The 21,760-nt window shown below is 36.1% G+C and overlaps 1 protein-coding gene across 3 annotated transcripts in view; it reads left to right on the forward strand.

The window, feature by feature from the left end:
- STX17 (syntaxin 17) overlaps positions 1-21,760 on the forward strand; it is a 38,486-nt gene that overhangs the window by 9,104 nt on the left and 7,622 nt on the right. For all 3 annotated transcript variants that reach the window (XM_037491827.2, XM_037491828.2, XM_037491829.2), the window contains exons 4-6: positions 8,233-8,458; positions 16,743-16,858; positions 16,937-16,987. In XM_037491827.2, coding sequence (XP_037347724.1) covers positions 8,233-8,458; positions 16,743-16,858; positions 16,937-16,987 — 393 coding nt within the window. The remainder of the gene's footprint in view (positions 1-8,232; positions 8,459-16,742; positions 16,859-16,936; positions 16,988-21,760) is intronic.

Below are 21,760 nucleotides of genomic sequence, written 5' to 3' on the forward strand. Positions count from 1 at the left end.
ATTTCTAATATTTACTCTAAATCTCTTTGGATTGTTACTTAATGTGGATGTTTTCACCCCTATCAAGTAGAGTCGTTTTCTTCTCCCATTAAATCTCGGCTAAGCCAGCAGTAATGCTGCTTGACTTCTAAGGATAGGTGAGAAAACGCCATCTAGCTTGCACTGGCTCTCTCAGAATGCTTGTGTTGGAGGAACACAACTGTCATGTGAAATGTCTTTTTATGGTAATAATAGTTCTTATAATATCACACGTTCTTTTGATTTCTTGTTTTGATTCTTTGTGACTTCTTTCAATCTTGCTCATAGGTTATTGGGAAAAAAAAGTTGTTATAAACAAGCTTGTGTTCAAATTTATCTTTGGATAAAAAGACCTTTGGATAAGGTCTTTCTGCAAAAAGCTCTCTCTGTGAAAGAATTCACAATACTATTTTATACATTTGTGACTTATTTCTGCAAGTAAAATCTCATTCTACTGTATTGCAGTTTGCTTGGAAGGATTGTTGATCTTGTGTAAAAAGTTCCTACATAGCCCCTGTCATATAATAGACATTCATTAAGTAAGAGGAATTAGTAATGTTTGATTTTATATTCCCACTTTTAACTGGTACATCAAGCTAAAAATTGTTGACATTCCATAGGTTTAATTTAAAATACACTATAATTAATCATATCACTTTTCCCCATTTTGGTTGGTTTTTCATACAAAAGTAGAAAATATGTATTTACAAAAGCTCAGTCTTCCTACCTCCTTCCCGAATATTTAAGATACAGTAATGCAGTAAGCTAATAATAGAAGGTTCTGAAAAATATATCACAATTTCTGTTTTGAAGGAATTTACCTAGGCATGAATTCATGAAAACTATCAAATTATTTAATAGCTTAAAACTTTACTAAAAAAGCTAATAGATGTCAGTGTATTATTAATAGTCAAATATTCTGTAGAGACTAATAAATGATATAATGCCTGCTATCTGGCATAAGGGCAAGGTCTTAATAAGTGGTACTGCATGAATCCAGTTTATTTAGCATAATGTCAATGCTCTTGGCAGGCACTTAGTGAAAATCCTTTAAAAGAATGAATTACAACATTGTCTCTTAATGTTTTCTTTTTAATCTGAAATACCTTTAATTAACAGGTGAATAGAAATTGGAGTACTGCATTTAATAACTATGTAGTTGGTGCTCATTAGATATATGTTGAATAATAAATGGAAACCTTTTTCTCCCTTTATTTGTACTCCTTTTGATAGTTCAGTTTTTGCTGCCTCTTGAAGTTGAAATACATGTGAAGTCATTACAATACTATCAATACCTTAGTGTAGTAGTTAGGTAATACAAGAAAAGAATAATTCAGATTTATTTTAATTAAATAGTTATGATCCTGGAGCCCATAGTAATAAATTATATGATGTCTAGAATATATTTACTCTAAGTTGTTTAAATGTTTACCAGTGGACTTGTGCTCTGTGTTTGTAAAGAAAGCAGATTATTATGATACCAAATGTTTTCTGCTGTACACAGTCTACTCTCAAAATTGCATGTTATAAAACACATTAGGAATCCTTAAATCAATATTTAACAAAGGCAAATATATGCATAGCCACTCTTTTAATCATTAAATACATAATTAACTATTTTTCAGAATTTAAATTAACTCAGAATAATTACTTTTAACAATTATCAGTATAGACAATTATATATTTAAACATCTTTAATCTTTAGAAAGAAATTTCAGGATATTTCAGTAGGAAGGGGGGAAAGCCATAACTAGTTATTAAACTTAGTTACAAAACTAAAGAATTTTGTCACTTAATTTTACTGAAAGTTTGACCATAGTTTTCCGTTAACTACTTGAATACTGCAAAGCTTGTTAATTACTAAGTTAGTATGCTTTCTTTTTTTAGACTTAATACATTGGTTATAGACCCATTTATTTGGTGTATAGTCCTACAATATTTCAAAACTTGGCAGAAAATCTGCCTTTCTGACCTGATTATTAGAAGAGCTGAAACATTTGAACATTTATTATGTTTTGGATACTATTGTTGACAAGGGAATATAGCTGTGAGCAAGACAGAAGAAAATTCTTGTTCTCATCCAACTTATATTCTGAAAATGGTGAGTGGAAAGACATAGATAACTTTTTAAAGTAAACATACAATATTTAGATGGGTATAAGTGTCATGTAGTAAAAGTAAAGCAGGTTAAAGGGAACAGAGAATCAAAGAAGGTGATGTTATTGTATATAGGTGGTTGTGGAAGGCTTCTGATGACATTTAAGTAGAAACTTGAATTAAAGGCATTAGTCATGAGAAAATTTTCAAGGCAGAGGGAAAATCAAGTGTGAAGACTCTGAGGTGAGAGGATGCTTGGTATAATCAAGGGGTAGTAAGGAGATAAGTTTAGCTGGTATGAGGAAGAGGATAAAGGAGATGAAATCAGAGGCGGGTCTAACCCTTTCAGGATGTGGTAACTTGAATTTTGGATAGATTCTGAACAGGTGATGACTTGATATGGCTTTAAAAGATCACTTTCAGAAGTTCTTCAATCCCTGGCTCTGCTACCAGAGCCTCAGAGCAAATGCAGGCCCAAGTGTGGGCTGCACAGAGACCACCCTTCAGTGGTGGCCCAGCTACCCTTTAATAAGAATCTGTCACCCCCCGCTCACCCACCAGCACATCAAGAGCAGAGGCAGGTCCCACTGGGCTGCACAGGGACTCAACCTTTAACAGTGGCCCCCATCCACCCTCAGGAAGTTACCTCTACCACCCCCTGGTCAGTCACCAGCACCTTGGGAACCAGTGCACACTCAAATCCAGGCCACACAGGGCCCTGCACAATGGCAGCAATCCCTAGCTGCCCTCTGTTCAGTGTCCTGGCCCAGTGTGGGAGGAGTGGAGATATGGTTAACAGAGGCAGGACCCACAGCAGTAAAATCCTGAAAAAAAAAGGGGTGGGAGATGGAATAACACAACAAATGGCAGCAAAAGTGAAAAGGGGACTGTAACACCACATATGGAGAACATATCTCCAAAACCCAAACACAAAGAATTGGAAGATCTATTCCTTCTATCAGATACAGAATTCAAAGATGCCATCATAAAGAAATTTGAAGAACTCAAAGAACTCAGAGTAGATGCAGAAAAGTGGATAAAAGATATACAAGAAGATTCATAAATACAATCAATGAACAGAAGATCGAAAATGATAAAGAAGGAAACGAAGGAATTTCAGGATGAAAAAAAAAAAAAGATTGGAGAAATGAAAAAATGCTATAGAAAGCAACAGAAGTAGAACAAGCCAAGTGGAAGAAGAGCAAATCAGTGAATGTGAAGATACAAATTTACAAAGAAGCAAAATGAAAGAAGAAAATGAGAATCAAAGTAAATGAAAATGAAGAAACACTTTGTGAACTGACACCGTAAGGAAGGGTAATATAAAAATAATGGTTATCCCAAAAGGGGAAGAGAAACAATAAGGAACAGAGAACATTTAAAGAAATAAGAGAATATGTCCCAAATCTGGAAAAGGAAATTTACTTTTTTCTGTTTCATTTGGCAAGTTTCTAGTTCTGTAGCTTTATAGTCACTAGTCATAGCAGCAACAATGTCTAATCTCTCTTAATCCATTCAGTTTATTTTTTTTTATGTCTAGGATTTTGATTTATGGCCTTTTTAAATTTATCTTCCATATTTTTTTAACTTTTAGAGCATATGGAATGCAACTGTAATTGTTTTGATATCCTTTCTGTTAATTCTAATATCTTTGTCAACTATGGATCAATTATAATTGATTATTCTCCTCATTCTGAGTTGTGTTTTCCTGTTTCTTTGTAGATCTAGTAATCTTTGATTGGGTGGCCTTTGCCTGACTGAGTGATGGATATTTTATGTTCCCATAAATCTTGTTGAACTTTGTTCTGGAAGGAATTTAATTACTCAGTAACAGTTTGATCCTCTTAACTCTTTCTTTTGTGATTTATTAAACTTGACTGGCGTAGTGCTAAAGTCTAGGACTGATTATTTCCCCACTACTGAGGCAAAACCTTTCCGAGTGCTCTACCCAGTGCCCTGTGAATTAGTTTTTCTAGTCTAGCTGGTGGGAACTGTTGCTTTCCAGCTTTAAATGAATGATTGGCACTTGTTCATGCTAATCTTTTTGGGTGTTTTTTACTCCAGCCTTGGGTGGTTTCCTCTTGTTCTGATTAGTTGTTCTGATCAGTTCTTTGCTGAGTACTCAGGGGTGACTCCTGTACATCTCCAGGGTTCTCTGTGCAGTACTTCCTCCTTAGTACTCTATCCAGTGCTCTGTTTTTAAAGGGAGCACTTGCTGTTAACTCTGTTTTTAAGCTTTTTAAAGTTTTTAATTGCAAGTAGAAAGAAAACATGAGTATTAAGGAGGAGTTTGTGGTCAAATTTTGAAACTAAGTAAAAGACTTGGAAATTGTTGCTACTTCTGTAATTCACTGAAGAACATTAACTTACTGAAACCTGATCAGCCAGGTCTGCACAACAGTGGTGATGCGGAAGCCATTGAGAACACAAATTTTGGGGGCTCTTATTTGAGATTCTGATTCAGTCCAGTTCAGACCACATTTGGAAAGATACTGTCCTGTCCCAGTTCCATAGGTAGCATAAATTTACGAAAATAAAATCTGCCATGGAACGTAAAATAAAATGTGACTTTCATGATTTTACTTGACAGAACCTAGAACACTTGCGCTATTTTTTAATTTTTTTCCTTAAAAATGACAGCTTAAAAGGGAGAAACAATAGAAAAGACAGGATGAGGAAGCGAGGAGAATCACAGATAGAGCAAATTTAGGAGAAAAGATTAAGAATAAGCAAGACCAGTTATAGAATGGAAGAGAAGATAGTAGTTTCCTAAAATGAATATGCTATTAAAAGGTTAATTGTTTTAGATTATTATGAGCTTGAGAGGAATATAAACTTAAATTCAGCCTTGAAATATTCATGAACTGATAAATCAACATCCTAAATCTGATTGACAGATACTGAAAAATCACAGGGAGAAGATTAAATCTATAGAACCATCAGCTATAAGACTCACCATTATTTTATGCCTTTAAGAAAGAAAAAGTGGCTTCAACGAAGTGGCACAATGTCTTTTAAACTATATATTTCACGAAATGTTCAAATTTCAGAGATGTTAAAATGTGGAAAGATATTTTATCCTAAAATTGATGAAATGTATTATTTAGTAAGCTTCTATCCTTTTATTCCACCTATTTTCCCCCAGTCTTTTCTTTCTATTTAGTGTCTTATAGTTCCCATTATTAATTTTCAGATAAATCTCACCTCCTTCATGAAGATTGTCTAGATCCTTCTAGTATATTTCAGATTTTCTTTAAGCATGTTTCTTATGCCCCTTTCAATTTTGAGTATTTTTTCCTTAATAAAGAATCAAAAATAAAATAGAAGTTAAGCAAATTCTACTTTTTCTGCATCATCTGTTAACATTATACCATCTGCCCTAAGCAGTAGGTCCAAACCTTCTTTCTTGCTCTTCTTGCTCTTCATATATTTTTTAAATCCTTTTTATTGTTCTTAACATTTTTCACCAGCCTCCGCTCATTCTGGGCTTTCTTTACTTACATGTTTCTCCTTGTTTCACACCACTCTTTCATATTGGTTGTTCACATGGCTTTCTTTTTATCACCCCCCTCCCCTTTATTTAAAAGAAGTCTTAAAATGCAGAGCTTATCATAGCACTTCTTATACAACCATATTGGATTCTTAAGATGCCACTTTCTTTTCTTTCTTATCAGATTTACTTGTTTTTATAGCGTCAGAGTTTCACTTTTTAGAAACTCTTAAAAATGATCTTATCACAATATAATTTCTGCTACATCATACAACTATTTTCTCTAAACTTGAATCACTTCCATAATGTGTCACTATTTCCAGTATTCCTTTTTATAATTATTATGAACTCCCACGATGGCAAGATTGCTTTCTCTCATGAGTTTGATTTCTACTTCACTATATTATGCTTGTATGTCAGAATTATTTCCAAAAATGAGTTTTTTCATTATTTCTTCCATCTAATGACATATGAAATAGTTTATATGCTAGCGACTTATGCTTTCCAGGGAAGAAGTCTGGCTGGGTTTTTTTTTTTTTTTTTTTTTTTTTTTTTTTGGTTGGAGATCACTGTTGCCACTTGGTGGAAAATATTAAGAAAGCATTCATTCACATAACATTATTGACTCAAACTGTGTATCAGGGGCCAAATATGGCCTTTAGTATATAATGGTGCAAAGATTATACATAGTCTCTGGTCCCGTAAACTTTGAAACCTGGTGAAATGAGTGAATTATTATGCTTATCCAGCAAAGTGGTAGCCAGTATTCTTCCATAGTGAGACTGCTAGTCAATTTTTCCCCTATCCAGATTCTTTCAAACTTATTTCTATCTGTAGGCTAATTGTCCACTCAATATAATATTCTTTTGTAAAGATATTATTTAAATGATTTGTTTTGTAAAATGTGACATTATAGAATGAATAAGACATAATATACACCTAAATAAATTATGCTGTATGTACTCATGGAACCACTACTACTCAGGTAAGAAATAGACAACCTATTCCTGGTTCCTTATTTAGGTTTTCTAGATTCCTGTAATGAGTGAGACCATCCGGTATTTTTCTTTTTCTTTGAAGCTCTATAACTTTTTAAAGTGCCATACTTATATCATTCTTGCAGATTTGTTTTATCATCAAAGAATAGTTGGTTTCTATGTCTTTCAAAGTATAAACCATTAAAAAAATTGGAAAACTCCCCAGTTCATTTTATGAATCTAGCACCACAAACCTGTTAAAATGAGTATAAACCTATTAAAGATAGTATAGACACACACACTGTTCACATATGCATGTATGTGTACACACACATATGTTTTAAAATTCCATATAAAATATTAGCAAAATGAATCTAACAGCATACTTAAATTTTTATTGACCAGAAAGAACTTATCTCAGAAATATAAAGATGATTCTATACCATGAAACCTCATAATTCATTATAGGAAATTTTATGATTTTGCTAAATGATCTTAAAAGACAGGAAAAATCATTTGACAAAAATTCAGTAAGTTCACTGGAGAGAAGTGCAAAGTAAAACTACAGTGAAATAACATGTACTACTGACAGTGTGTGGGAAATGGATACTTATACTTTGGTGGTAGAGTACATTGGTACACAGCCTTGTGGGGAAAAACCAGATAATAGTTTTTTTAGATTTATTTATGTATACAAGAACTGGGGTACAGGCCAGAGGTGCAGGGGGGTGAGAGGATTCACCAGAGACAGAGAAGGGAAGAGAACAGGCAGATTGACTGAAATACACTGCCGAGGGGAGCAGCAGGCAAAACAGGAGAGGTCTGCTGCGTCATGTGGGTAGCTCCCTGTCCAGCAGGAGATTGAACTTGTGCTGCAGAGGCTGTGGATAGCTTCACAGTGCTGTGCTCAACCCATTGCGCCACTAGGGAGGCCCAGTAGTTATTGATATAAAAATGCACATTATCCTTTGAGTACTCTCACTCTTGGGAATCATTCCTACAAAATATAATTATATGTAGTATAATACATATATATTTATATAGTCAAGGACATGTTTCATAGTTTGTAATAACTGAAAACCGGAAACAACATAAATGACTTGATCACTAGAGGAGTGATTGAATAAATTATGCTATATCCATACCATGAAATACGATGTAGCTATTCACTAGGAGGGAGATCCATGATGGTATTGTAAAGCTAGTGTGTGCAATGACAAGTTATAGATTATTATACATAATGCAATGTTTTTGTAAAGAGAAAGAAACATATATATTAATGTTTGTATGCCCAGTGAGAAATGTGTAGACATATTGGGTTAAGAGAAGTAAGGGGTTTGGTGAGTGGGGGAATAATTAAATTTTTCTTGATATGTTTCTGCATTGTTTGATTTATTATGAAGAGCATTACTTTATCATAATCAAATGAAGGTAAAAATGCTAAATAAGTTCAAAGTAGAGCATGTCAGTTCTAAAAAACTAGACTTGATCAGAGATTTGAAAAATAGAAAAAGTATTATGCATGCCTTCTATTGTAGAAATCCTGTAATCATTTCCATTCACAACCATAATCACAAATTACCTCTAAAAATAAAGGTATTTTATATCTAAAAGATGGTGGCTTTAATGTTTTTTTTTTTTCTTTTATAGCAACTCCGCTCCAATATCCGAGAAATGGAGAAGCTTTGTTTGAAAGTCCGAAAGGATGACTTAGGACTTCTGAAGAGAATGATAGATCCTGTTAAGGCAGAAGCATCAGCAGCAACAGCAGAATTTCTCCAACTCCATTTGGAATCTGTAGAAGAACTTAAGAAGCAATTTAATGATGAACAAACTTTGTTACAGCCTTCTTTAACCAGATCCATGACTGTTGGTGGTAATGTATTATTCTGTCTTACTCTTGATCATGGTGATTAATTAAATAAAGCTAAGCTCCTTGTATAGATACTGCAGATGACATATAAATCTCAGGGGTTCACTTCCTATTCCAGTATGTTGAATTCTTGGGCCCTGAGTATGCCTGGACATACATACCATGAAAGTTTTCAGGATAAAAACTGTGTGACTATGCATATAGAGTACAGGTTTCAGGTGCCTATTTGTCTATATAATGAGCATAAATTTTTAAAGTTTTTTTTAAGGTAAATGTCGTCTTTGTCTGCAGAGTACTTCTCCCTCAACTCCAGGTAATATAGACTTGATTCTTTCTTAGGCATTTTGGTTTTCACCAGGGTTGTTAGCTCTATCTCCATGCTCAGTTTTTGAAATTTAAATAACAACATAAAAAAAATATGTTTTGGGAGTCATGCCATCAACTTTTATGAAGTGATAGTCCAAGAGACAATCCTATGAATTGCCTTTATGTTTTTTTCAAAGATGTCATTGATAATAGTTGATTATATTATGTGAATAACTTTATAAGGAATCCTGAAAATAATTGCTGGTTTAATGCATAGTAGTACTTCAAAGCAATTGATTTTTTTTTTTTTAATCTTAGAAGTGTTGTGTGGCATAACTGATAAAGTTTCTTTCTCTACTTGAGTTGTTTACTAGAAAACTTAAGTCTAAATTTACTAGAAATTAAAATTTTTAAATATTATGGCTTTATGTATTTCCTTTTGGTCTTAAAGGTTTATTTTTGATTTTTGCCATTTATTTACTTTTTTTCTGGCTTAGGCTCTTAGAATGATCCTTGGTGCAGCATTAAAGCTTTCTCTTTTGCCTGCTCCTCCTCCCAAGCACAGAAATCTTAAATACCATTTTTTTCTTATTTTTTATTTGCATGCAAATGAGGGTATTTTTAAGTATGGGTCCCTGTGATACACCTGCCAAAGCAAATTGTCACTGACGAAGTCATTGTTTGTACATATAAATCTCTCATCTACCTGTCTCTTATATACCTACCTGTCTCCTTTATAGTAGTGTAGAGAAAATGCTTACATTCTGTCCTGAAATTTCTGCTATAAATGTTTTTTCCCCACCACCATCCCTGTGTCCTCTTGTCCTTTTCTCTCCCCACCCTCCTTAACCTCAGAGCCCTCAGGATGTTTATTGATATCAAGTAGTTTTTAAAAGTGTTTTATGCTATCAAATGTGAGCTATATGTGCTGCTGTGTGAGTGTCCAGTATTTGTTTTTATTGTTCTGAATTACTTTGTTTTACTTAATTCACTCAAATTCCCTCCATGTTGTTGAAAATGGCTGCATTTCAACCTTTCTCATGGCAGTATTACACTGTATAGTGTGTATGTACCACATCTTCTTGATGCAGTCATCTGTCAAAGGAGATTTAGGCTGCTTCTCTCTTCTAGATAGTGTGAATAATGTTGTTGAGAATATGGTGGAACATATGGGTTTTTGTTGATGTGTTCAGATTCTGTGGATATATGCCCAAAAGTGGGATTGCCAGGTTGTATGGTATTTCCATTTTTATTTTTTTAACGTAAGTCCAGATTGTTTTCTATAATATTTACACCAGTTCGTATTCCCACCAATAATGTAATAGGGTTCCTTTTTTCTCTGTATCCTCTCAAGCACTTGTTGTTGGAGGTCTTTTTAATATTTGCCATTCTCACAGGTGTGAATATCTCATTGTAGTTTTAATCTGCCTTTCTCTTATTAGAAGTGATGATGAACACTTTTTCTTATGTCTTTTGGCCTTCTGGATATCTTCTTTGGTGAATTGTTTATAGTTGCTGTCCATTTGTTAATGGGGTTATTTTTATTTTTTTTTTTATAGAGGCATGCTTTATTTATTTATTTGTTTGTTTGTTTTTGTTTATACATGCACTGGGTACAGTCAGAAGCACAGGAGGGTGAGAGAATTCACCAGAGCCAGAGCAGGGAGCAGAGCAGGCAGAAGGACCGAAGTACACTGCTGAGGGGAGCAGCGGGCGGCAGGAGAGGTCTGCGCGCCATGCGGGACCCTCCTCTGGTGGCCGGGGAGCAGCCAGGGATCGAACCGGCATCGCGGAGGCCGCAGGCAGCCTCGCAACCCAGCGCCCAACTGCTGCGCCACCAGGGAGGCCCAATGGGGTTATTTTTTTATTGTAGAAATGTGTGAGCTTTTTTATATATCTTGCATGTTAATTCCTTATCATTTATATATTGTATAAATACTTTCTCTAATTCTCTACTTAATCATCTTGTATTTTCCTTTGCTGCTTAGAAGCTTTTTAATTTGAGGGTTATCCCAATTGTTTATTTTTGGTTTTAATTCCCTTACCATAAGGGTTAAGTCACCAAAATATCTTTATATTATTGTTGATATCATGGAACATAGCACCACTATTTTCTTCAATGTATTTTATTGTTGCAGGCTTGTATATAATTTGTAAATCCATTTGGAATTTACTTTTGTGTAAAGCATTTGCAAGTAACCCAACTTCATTCTTTTATGTGTCGTTTTCTAGCTTTCCCAGTACCATTGTTAGGACACCCAGTGTTGGCATGTGCCCAAGTGCATGGCTGTAGTGGGCTCTGCACTGCAGCCACTGCTCCATCTTGTGGGTGGTACTACCCTGTTGTCACTTTATTTTTTTTTAAAGATTTATTTATTTATGCATACAAGAACTGGGGTGCAGGCCAGAGGTATGGGGAGTGAAAGGACTCACCAGATACAGAGTGGGGAGCAGAACAGGCAGATCCACCAAAATACACTGCTGAGGGGAGCAGGAAGTGAGACAGGAGAGGTCTGCTATGCCATGTGGGTCCCCTCCCTAGCAGAGGATCAAACCCGTGCCGCAATGCCTGCGGATAGCTTCATAGTGCTGAGACTTCAACCCCTTGCACCACCAGGGAGGCCCCCCACCTGTTGTCACTTTAAAGAGAGTTCACATGAAATTTTTCCTACCCCTTTATATTGGGCCGATGTTCCCAGCATGTGCAGTGGTAGTCAGTTTTTCCTACAGGGCTTTTTGGGCTTTGTTTTACATCAATTTTGTGTGTTTGGTAGGAGGTTTACTTAGTGTCTTACCACCATCCTCCTGGACTCTCATCTTGTTAACATTTCATAAATCTAAGTTGCCTTAAATCTTTATGGAAAAGATAGGGTATAAATAAATTACAGATTAGAATAGAATTTGAGAGATCCTATAGTTGCCCAATTTTTCTGTTTTTATTTACCCAGGATGCTCCTCTACTACTTCTGTCCTACAAAACCAGGTGTTTTCAACTTATATTTTCAGTGCTGATGTTCTAGTCATTTACAGGGAAATTTAAAAAATAATGATGGAAAAAGCATTTAGGCCACCATCCAGAGTTTCTGGGTAATCTTGCTTTATTGTATCCATAGTACCTTGTACATAGCACATGGTGCTTGACACATAGTGGATCATTAATGTTTTACAAATATGAATGAATGCATCTTTTCCAAATCAATTTGGTAATTTCAGATGTGCTGTAATCACTCCACTCTGTGTGTAAATACCCATAAAATGTTTTGGGGAAGAGGAAATGCAAATACTCAGCAGTTTTAGAGCTGCTTTTTACATTATTTTGTTCATATAGTTACCACTATATTGATGAGACTGAATGCTGTTCTTTTTATTTGGTGCAAACTGACACTTCATGTGGATGTACGGAGAAAGTGGCCTTTTCATTTATAGTTCCATGTTATTCTAGGGGCCATCCTATCTACCCAGACTTTGTGACACTTGTCAAGGCAGTAATAACAGTGAAGATAAGCTGAATTTTCTGGAAAGAATCTCTAGCATCATTGGGCCTCCCTGATGGTGCAGTGGATGAGCACCGCGCTGTGAAGCTGTCTGCAGCCTCTGCAGTGCTGGTTCGATTTCTCGCCGGCCAGGGAGAACCCCACATGGCACAGCAGACCTCTGCCCCGCCCGCTGCTCCCCTCAGCAGTGTCTTCGGTCCATCTGCCTGTTCTGTTCCCCACTCTGGCTCTGGTGAATTCTCTCACCCTCCTGCGTTTCTGACCTATACACCAGTTCTTGTATAAAAAAAATAAATCTTTAAAAAAAAAAAAGAATCTCTAGCATCATTCTTTTGCTATTTAGCCTTGAATTGCCCATCATCACTAGTACCCTAGCAAACAAAAAATTTGTGTTCTGAGAGTTTTATTACAATATTGTGATATCTAATACTTGCTTTTTAAAATTGTGTTTCCACCAACAGAACAGTTTGGGCTCAGCTAACTTGGGTTTATATATCTTCAGGGGCGGGGGCTATAAGGTTATTAGAAGGAGGCAGTTACCCATTCTGCTGGCAGTTTTCTCTGTAAGAAGCTGACTGCTATGACAAAGATGTCAGGAAAATTTGAGGACACATGTAAAAAGGAAATAAAAATATATATCAGGTCAGAACCAGGGGATAAGGCAGAAGAAATAGCAGGTGTACTTAATTTTACAACTATTTCATCTCATACTTCTTGGCTCCTATAACACCAAATTGGCTAAAGACCTAAGCAGCTGACACTGGGAGAAAGCTACAAAATCAAATCTTTAACACTAGTGCTGATTTTTAGTAAGATAGTTATTTCATTTATAAAATCACCTACCTAAGTTACCCCTAAAACAGTGGGTATAATTTCATATTCCAGATAACATGCTGGTTAGATTGTGCTTTGACTTTGAATCTATGTGCCTAAGTATTTTCCCAAGGGTGAAAGTTTCTTCTCGGGTGCCTTAAATTCCAAAATATTTTTAGTAACAAATAATTGAGAGAATGGTAAAGAAGAACAATAAAAAGAAAGTAACTAATTTTCAAAAGACTTTAATAGTAGGATAGGAATTGGGCTTGCTCCATATGTATTTTTCTAAGCTGTGGACTTCTCTGTCGTTCTTATCCTATGCGCTCTGGTCTTCCCTATTTTTACTTTAGGCATTCATTATAGTAGTGACAGCCTACACAGAAAAAAGTGTTTTATTTGCATGGAGGTACCCTAAAATACTTTTCTCCTTTAAAAATTCAATCTGATTCTAAATAAATTGATTGGAAACATCAGCAAAGATTCAGAAGCAGTGTTGCCAGATTTCCATGAGTGAAATCAAAATACAAAAATAGTTTTTCATTTACAGATAGAAATGACAAATGGAATAGGATGGTTTATGTTCTCTGGAGAATGAAAGAAGCTTATTAAACTTGGGGGGAGGGGAAGCTGTGATGATTTTGCTGTTTCTTTTGTACAGATTCTGAGAGTTCCTGAAGTAAATCTTCTCTGCCAATCTTGTTTGATCTGAGAAACTCCCTTCTGTCTCACTTGTGTATCTAGTTTCATTTTTAGCATATTGCTTCCCACCAAGAGAAGTGATGAGCCTACAAATTTGATTTGTGTTTAGAAAGGTATATAAAGTCATACAGAGTGAGTCAGTGCTTCTCTTCAGCTTTGTCTTTCTTACTCGCCATCCAGCACACACACTTCACCAGCACAATAGGAGCAGAATCTTATTACATTTTAAACAAATATTCACAAAAGAATAGAGAATCCAATCTTAAAACTGCTGGGAATTTCAGTCTAGAATATTGAGTTTGATGAAATATTAGATTATATCACAAGTATATACATGTGCTGAACAGTTTGTGAAACATGTAGAAGGTTTTGTGTATTATTCAGAAAATGTATTTTCTTTTAACTTTAGTTTTCATAAATGTCCTCTTTTGCAGCAAAATTAAGTTTTCTGACTTAAAAGTCATTTCATAGTGATTAGGCTATTTGCATATGGATAGAATGATCTGAAAATATGTCTTGTAAAACAATGGCAACTTTGACTAATATAGACAGGATAAGAATTCTTCAGCCTTGTTTTCTGCATCTCTAATCTGTTTCAGTGTTTTGCCACCTCATGTCTGTAGCAGTATATGAAAGTTTAGAGTCAATTGATAATATGGGCTGGAATATATTATTTATGAAAGTTGTAGAAATTAAAGAGTTTCCTTTCTTAGTTATTAGTCATGCCTTGAATTGATTAGTGATGTTCAGAGTTGTAAGTTTACAGCAGGACTTTCCATGCAAGAGAATAGATCTCTTTGTCTTAAGACTCCATTTGAACTAAGATGCAGACGTAGTTTGGTTTCAAGTGAGATGTGAATGACTTAAAACATTTCTTAATTTTGACTGAGGAAAATCTTTTATGTTTGCTTAAAATGTCAAACATTTCCCATCCTTTTATTTTTCAGATCAAGAATTTATGCATGGCAATCTCTGTTTATTTTGTTATATTCCCTGTCATACTTCATTCAGATTCTCTTTAATAGTACTAAGATTATGATATAAAAAATCTTCAGGTGGATGTAGCCATTATAAAGTTTATGGATGTAGCCATTATAAAGCTTCTGTTTATGATAACAATTAGCAAAGTTATCATTATTAACCATCATATTAAAGATGCTGGAATTCTTTCTATAATCAGAATATTAATTTTGAATAAAGCAAGAATGAAAGTTCTTCTGTGTTAACTTAGGACATAGGGTAAACAACACTTTTAAGCATTTTTTAAAATCAGAGCGAGCTTTTAAACTGTTGGATACTGGGCCTCCCCGGTGGTGCAGCGGTTGAGCACTGGGTTGCGAAGCTGCCCGTAGCCTCTGCAGCGCCAGTCGGTTCCATCCCCGGCTGCTCCCCGGCTACCAGAGGAGGGTCCCATATGGCACGCAGACCTCTCCTGCCGCCCGCTGCTCCCCTCAGCAGTATACTTCGGTCCTTCTGCCTGCTCTGCTCCCAGCTCTGGCTCTGGTGAATTCTCTCACCCTCCCGCGCTTCTGACTGTACCCAGTGCTTGTATAAATAAATAAATAAATAAATAAATCTATAAATAAATAAATAAAATGTTGGATACTTGGGCTTCCCTGGTGGCACAAGGGGTTAAGTTTCAGCACTGTGAAGCTATCTGCATCCACTGCAACAAGTTCCATCCCCAGCCAGGGAGCTATCCACATGGCACAGCAGACCTCTTCTGTCTCGCCTGCTGCTCCCCTCAGCAGTGTATTTCAGTCATTCCACCTTTTCTGCTCCCTACTCTGTGTCTTGTGAATCCTCTCACCTCCCACACCTCTGGCCTACACCCCAGCTCTTGTATGCATAAAAAATCTTAAAAAAAAAAAAAGTTGGATACTTGCCATAATGTTGTAATATGAAACTTACTCTGTATCTGGTATTTAAGATAAAGAAATGTTTTCAGATGAAATTCAAATTTATTCTCAATTCTCAAAGCAATGGCAGCAGTAGTAATTATTTATCTAACAAGTTCACTTGATATGTAAGCGAGGCACAGTGCAAAGTATCACTTTATTTAAAAATGAGGAAAAATAAGTCAAGGAGGTCTTTGACCTTGAATCCATGGCTGAGTTAAAGAGCTAGTTAAATAACCAAACGAGGATTCTAAGTCTGGTTTCTGACTAGGCTTATGCTACTAATCAGTATGCAGAGTTGACTCCTTGGAACTGTTTTTATGGTTTGCCATAGTGTCCCCAACACTTTAGAATATTTCTTGGCAATGGAGTAGGCATTTAGTAACTATCAGTTTGATAAATGAATGATTGATAAAGTCAGTACAAGAAAATAAGAAATGCTTGAAGGTAGAGTTTGGAGCATAATTAATTCATCATTAAGGCAGTGTTTAATGAGGAAAGCCCTGTTGGGTTGAACTCAAAAGACAGTGAAGCAGTGAAGGCATGGACCAGAAAAAGGGTGACAATGTGTACAGAAAGATACAGGGCCAGAGGAGCTACTTTGATAACAAATTGTTACTAGTACTTACTTTCATAGATAAAAACCTATCACTTCCTACTTTAAACAACTTGTAAAGCTGATATTTATGACTAAAATAGTCAGAGGAGAGGTTAATGATTTAGCAAAGAAAAGTGTTAACCCTATTTCTACTGAACATTTCTTCACATTAGCCAGACAGAATAGTTCTCTTTTGGTATTTCTTCTACATATACCTTGAATTATTCAGAATGAACAGATAGTATTTGTAGCCATTATTTTGAGTTGACTTTGTAGAATAATTAAGGAAAAAATATTTGTTAACCTCAAAATAGTCTGCCTGTGGATGAATTTATTTTTGCAGAACAATCAATTTGCTTTTAGTCTGAATTTAGCTGGTAAGCATTTTGCATAGCAGTTGTTTTATGAAATTGATTCATGCTATTGACTTTCTAACAAAGCAAATAAACTCCATATATGGGGCTGTGTTCATCCAGGAGTACTTCACACCACTGAAACTGAAGCTGATACCCAGAGTTTGACTCAGGTGTATGCCTTGCCCGAAATTCCCCGAGACCAAAATGCTGCAGAATCATGGGAAAACTTAGAAGCGGTATGTGAGAATTTTTTTTTACTTTTGGAAAAATAAAAGGCATAGAAGTGAGTAACTCCTTTCTCTTATTTTTTTAAGGACTTAATTGAACTTAGTCAACTGGTCACTGATTTCTCCGTACTGGTGATGGTAAGTGTCTGTTTTGGGCTCAGAACTGTTGGGTTAATAGGATAAAAGACTTTCATCAATCACTGGGCTTTAATTAGAACTTTAATAGAAGTTATGCTTTCTCAGACTGCTATTGAGTCATAGATGGAAGTCTGATTGTTCTCAATTTGCAGATCAGTTTAATAAATATTTATTAAACATGTATTATATAAAAATGTACAGTGTTAGATCCCTGGTATTTGTGGTCTGCTGAGGTTAGACATGGAAATAAATGAAGCCTGCTTTTTGCCTTCAAGAATTTAGAGTCAGTAGAAGTAAGCTTGGATCTAAAATATTATCAGCTCCAAGGAGATGCTTTTAATTCCAGGAGAGGGAGACAGGAGTTATGAGGTAGAAGTTATAAGGATAGTGTCAAAAAATAGATAGTATTTGCTTGAGCCTTGAAAAATGAGTGAAATGTCCACAGGTGCATTTGAGAGCAGGTAAACAAGACTTACTATAGAGAAGAGTATATATGGGCTCTCAGCAATGACAAGTACCACAGTGTGTCCACAGCATAAGATACCACGGAAAAGCAAAGCAAAGAGCGTGAGGGTCAGATTATGATGGAATTGGAGGCCATACTAATTTGAACTTCATTTTGCAGACATTAAGGAGCCAATACAAATTTTTGAGCAGGTTAGAGTAATGTGATGCAGTTTGTGCTTCAGAATGATCACAGTGTGAAAAATGAGCTATACACCTGGCAAGTTCCTAGATCATAAAACCTCAAAATTGGGATTAGAAAGGATTTAAGAAGCTGGCTAATCTAATCCTCTTTCCCCAACTTCTCATATAGATCTCTAGTATGTCTTTTGCCTCTTTAACATTTACAGAGCATAATTCATACTTTAATGTTGAAGTTCCATTTGAAGACTCTAACTCTTACACATTCTTCCTTGTGGAAACTAAATGCTGACAAGTTTTGTCTGTTTTCCATATAAAAGTTTTTTTTCCTCAACTTTTTTTTTATTGAGGTAACATTGCATTACAACATTATGTAAGTTTCAGGAGTACATCATTGAGAATCAACATGTGCATATTCTGCATTAAGTTCACTGTAAACATCAGTTCTAGTCACCCTATTCCACCTTACCATATTTCCTTCTATTACAAACCTTTGATTCTCTAATGTTTTCATTCCTTCTGGAATTCATTATTTCTAGGCTTTTCAGTACTAGCTCCTTACTTCCTTACTCTGTTTTCTAGTTTGTGGATTCTTTTTGTTGAAGTGTAATAACTAACACTGAATGCAGTAAATTATTTGAAGCATTTTCTTTTTTGACACCTCTAAGTCAGAGAAAGTAAAATGCTTGAAGTTTCTGGATTAGCTATCTGTATAGCCTGTTAATCTATTTACATGAAAAAGGAATGAAACAATAAGAATCAGAATCCCAAAGTAGCTTCAAAATTTATTCAATTATTGTAACTCATCATGTATGGTTACACATATATATATATTGTACACTTCAAAATATATGCGTTAATAATGCATGTAAAGTACACTTCAATAAAATTGATTTAAAAATAAGATATGTACAGCATTCTTTTCATTCAAGACAAACACATTTCCCTTCCAATGGGATAGGTATGTGAAAAGAAAATTAAGTGTTTATGTTTATTTAGCAGTTTATTATCTGATTGAGTTTTGTAAGCAGCTTCTAACATTTAACCTAAGAAAGATTCATGCAGGAGAACTTTAGATATAGCCATAGCTATATACAAATGTCCTATTTATAATAATCTGTGTCAGGACATGAAACAATGCTATCAGGCAAAAGCTCAAAGGAGAACCCCTGATTATTATTCCGGGGTGACTGTGTTCTCATGACCACATGGTCAGGGACTCACAGAAGCTCCATTTAGGCACCGAATGACTTGGGAACATAACTAGAATCACCACATCCTCTCATTACCATCACATGGACACGATAGCAACTAGACAAATTAACCATGTATTTATGGAGCATGATACCGTGCTAAGTCAAATCAATGAAGAATGAAGAACAGTATAAAACAACCTGTAGGACAGTGGTGATAGTTGTACAACATTGTGAATGTACTTAATGTCGCTAAATTACAAACTTCAAAAATGGTTAAAGTTGTAAATTTTATGGTATGTATGTTTTACCCCGCTAGTAGTAGAATCTACAAAGCCATTGAAAGTCCAGGTGTAATCCAGTAGATATCAATGAACTACCATCTGCTAGGCACTTTGTGGCAATTTTCTTCCATTTTTTAAAGTACACTCTTCCTATAACTAGAGCCAGCCTTACTTCTAATCCAGGGAAACTTAACTCTGAACTAGTTGCTCGACAGAACGCCACCCTTGCTGCTGGTCCTGTTTTGTCTCTGACTCTATTCCCTTTGGTTTTTAGAACCCAGTTTTACTCTATATGCATCAATATTGAGTTGTAATGTATTATATCCAATTCCTCCATCTTTTACCTATGTGATCTTAGGCTGTTATTTGACTACAATGAGCTTTGTAAAAATCATGACAGGACCAAAATAAATGATGTCTGTTACTTCCCACCCCCTTCCTTTCCACTAACCTCAACTGCATGTCTGCTTCTTCCATTTACATGCAAGGGGAAAACAATTCTTCATTAGCTTCACTTCACATGCCCAAATTGCTTTCTATCTGACAAATACTAATTTAATGAATTACATTGTCTTCAGAATCTTAGGTGTTCTTATAACTGCTCACTAGGATTCATTTATTTTTCAGGCAGATAAAGGGATCAGTGTTTCTTAAAATGAAATCCATACACACATTTTTAGTCTTGAGAATTCTTTTCCTTTAAAAAAAGTGTACATTACTCTAGCTTGAGAAACACTGTGCGTCCCTCATAAATGGCTTGACTCTTTGTTAAAGGGATACCGAGATCACATATGAAGCGTCAGAGCATAAAGTGTCAGGGAGTTTGAAGATTGTTAAACATGGGATGCCCAGGTAGGTGAAAACAAGCATAAGCAAATAGGAGTAAAAGAAAGGTAGAGTTGAGGCGGCTCTTTGGTGCTATTATTGTTGACTTGGTGTCCTGTGCTGGGGTCAGGCTGTGTGTGTGGTTTGGCCCAGCATTCAGAGCCAGCATTCTAGCCAAGACTAGACAAGTGGTGAACAGATTCAGCTCTGGATGGGATCTAGTTTGGCGTGCTGCTGCCAATGATGCACAGCTCTTTTTTTTTTTTTTAAAGATTTATTTATATATTTATTTATTTATTTATTTATACAAGCACTGGGTACAGTCAGAAGCACGGGAGGGTGAGAGAATTCACCAGAGCCAGAGCGGGGAGCAGAACAGGCAGACTGACGAAATACATTGCTGAGGGGAGCAGCTGCGGCAGGAGAGGTCTGCGCGCCATGTGGGACCCTCATCAGTGGCCAGGGGTCGAACCAGTGCTGCAGAGGCTGCAGGCAGCTTCGCAACCCAGCGCTCAACCACTGCGCCACCAGGGGAGGCCCGATGCACAGCTCTTAACACCAGCTTGCTGCCTAACTATCACTGTCATGCCTTTGAGTACTCCTTATTCAAGAAGCAGGACATCTGACCAGAGACTGTGCCCATCAACCTATCTCGTATATATGACATATACTTGTGGTTCCCAAAGTGTAAGAATCATGAACAGGCAGCATCAGCATCCCCCGGAACTCAATAGAAATAATGCAGATTCTCAGGCCTCATCCCATCTCGGCTGAATCAGAAAATCTAAGAGTGGGATACAGAAATCAGTGTTTTTAAGAAGTCCTCAAAGTGATTCTGGTGCCCACTTAACAGAGAACCTCTGTTGGAGTTGGAAGGAAAACTGATAAAGGACTGCTTGAGGAATTGTGTGCAGATGGCAAGATATGATGGAGAACACAGAAGTGAAGGAATACCGTGGAAGGGCTAACAGAGAAAGGTGCCCACTGGACATGTGGGGAGGGAAGCAATGTCAGTGCTGCGGATAGGAAGCAACTGGGGGGAAATGAATGGTGTTGTGTAGGCTTCATATTCCCAAACAAGATGTAACTGGCATTAGAATGAGTGTTAGTGTTATCTGCTTCACTGTAAGCAAAGAGGTCAGTTATATAAGGACAATCAGATACTTAAGAATCGAAGTTGAGTTATTTCACAATCATTGTAGAAGCTGGCATTTAGCTGGGGTCAAAGAGAGATTCTCCTCTTTTTTTTCTGTGAATTGAAAAAGTACTCTATGTATTGATGTGATGATGGTCACACAGGCATATAGGTTTGTCAGAACTCCTCAGACTGTACCCTAAAAGTGAATGCATATCACTGTATATAAATTCTATAAAATTCTGTCTAAATAAACTTATTTTAAAATGGGAATGTGAACCTGTGGTGAGTAACGAGTTCCTGTCGCTGAAGGTATTGAGCAGAAGTTCAGGAGCCACTTCAGAACAGTAGTGGTGGAGCGTCACACATCTGAGGGGAATCACACTAACCACCTACACACTCCTTGTAGTCAGAGCCACAGTAGCTGCTGTATCAGTGCAGGTGTTGTTTTATGTAGAATGCTTTATTAATATATTTCATCTGGAACACTGTAACTTGTGATTTTAAAGCCTATTAAAATGTACAGGTGTGAAGTACAGAAAATTCATTCACTGCATATCAGAAGTGGAAAGATCTCTTGGTATATCAAACCATATTGTGTTCTTATTCCTGAAACACAGTAATTCGTATTTACAGGATCAAGGACATTTTGTTCCGAAGGCAAATTGCCTGTATTAAATAGAATCTTCAA

The sequence above is a fragment of the Talpa occidentalis genome, unplaced genomic scaffold (assembly GCF_014898055.3).
Source record: "Talpa occidentalis isolate TD23 unplaced genomic scaffold, MPIMG_talOcc4v2.1 talOcc4.7, whole genome shotgun sequence".
In the NCBI taxonomy this organism is placed as follows: domain Eukaryota; kingdom Metazoa; phylum Chordata; class Mammalia; order Eulipotyphla; family Talpidae; genus Talpa; species Talpa occidentalis.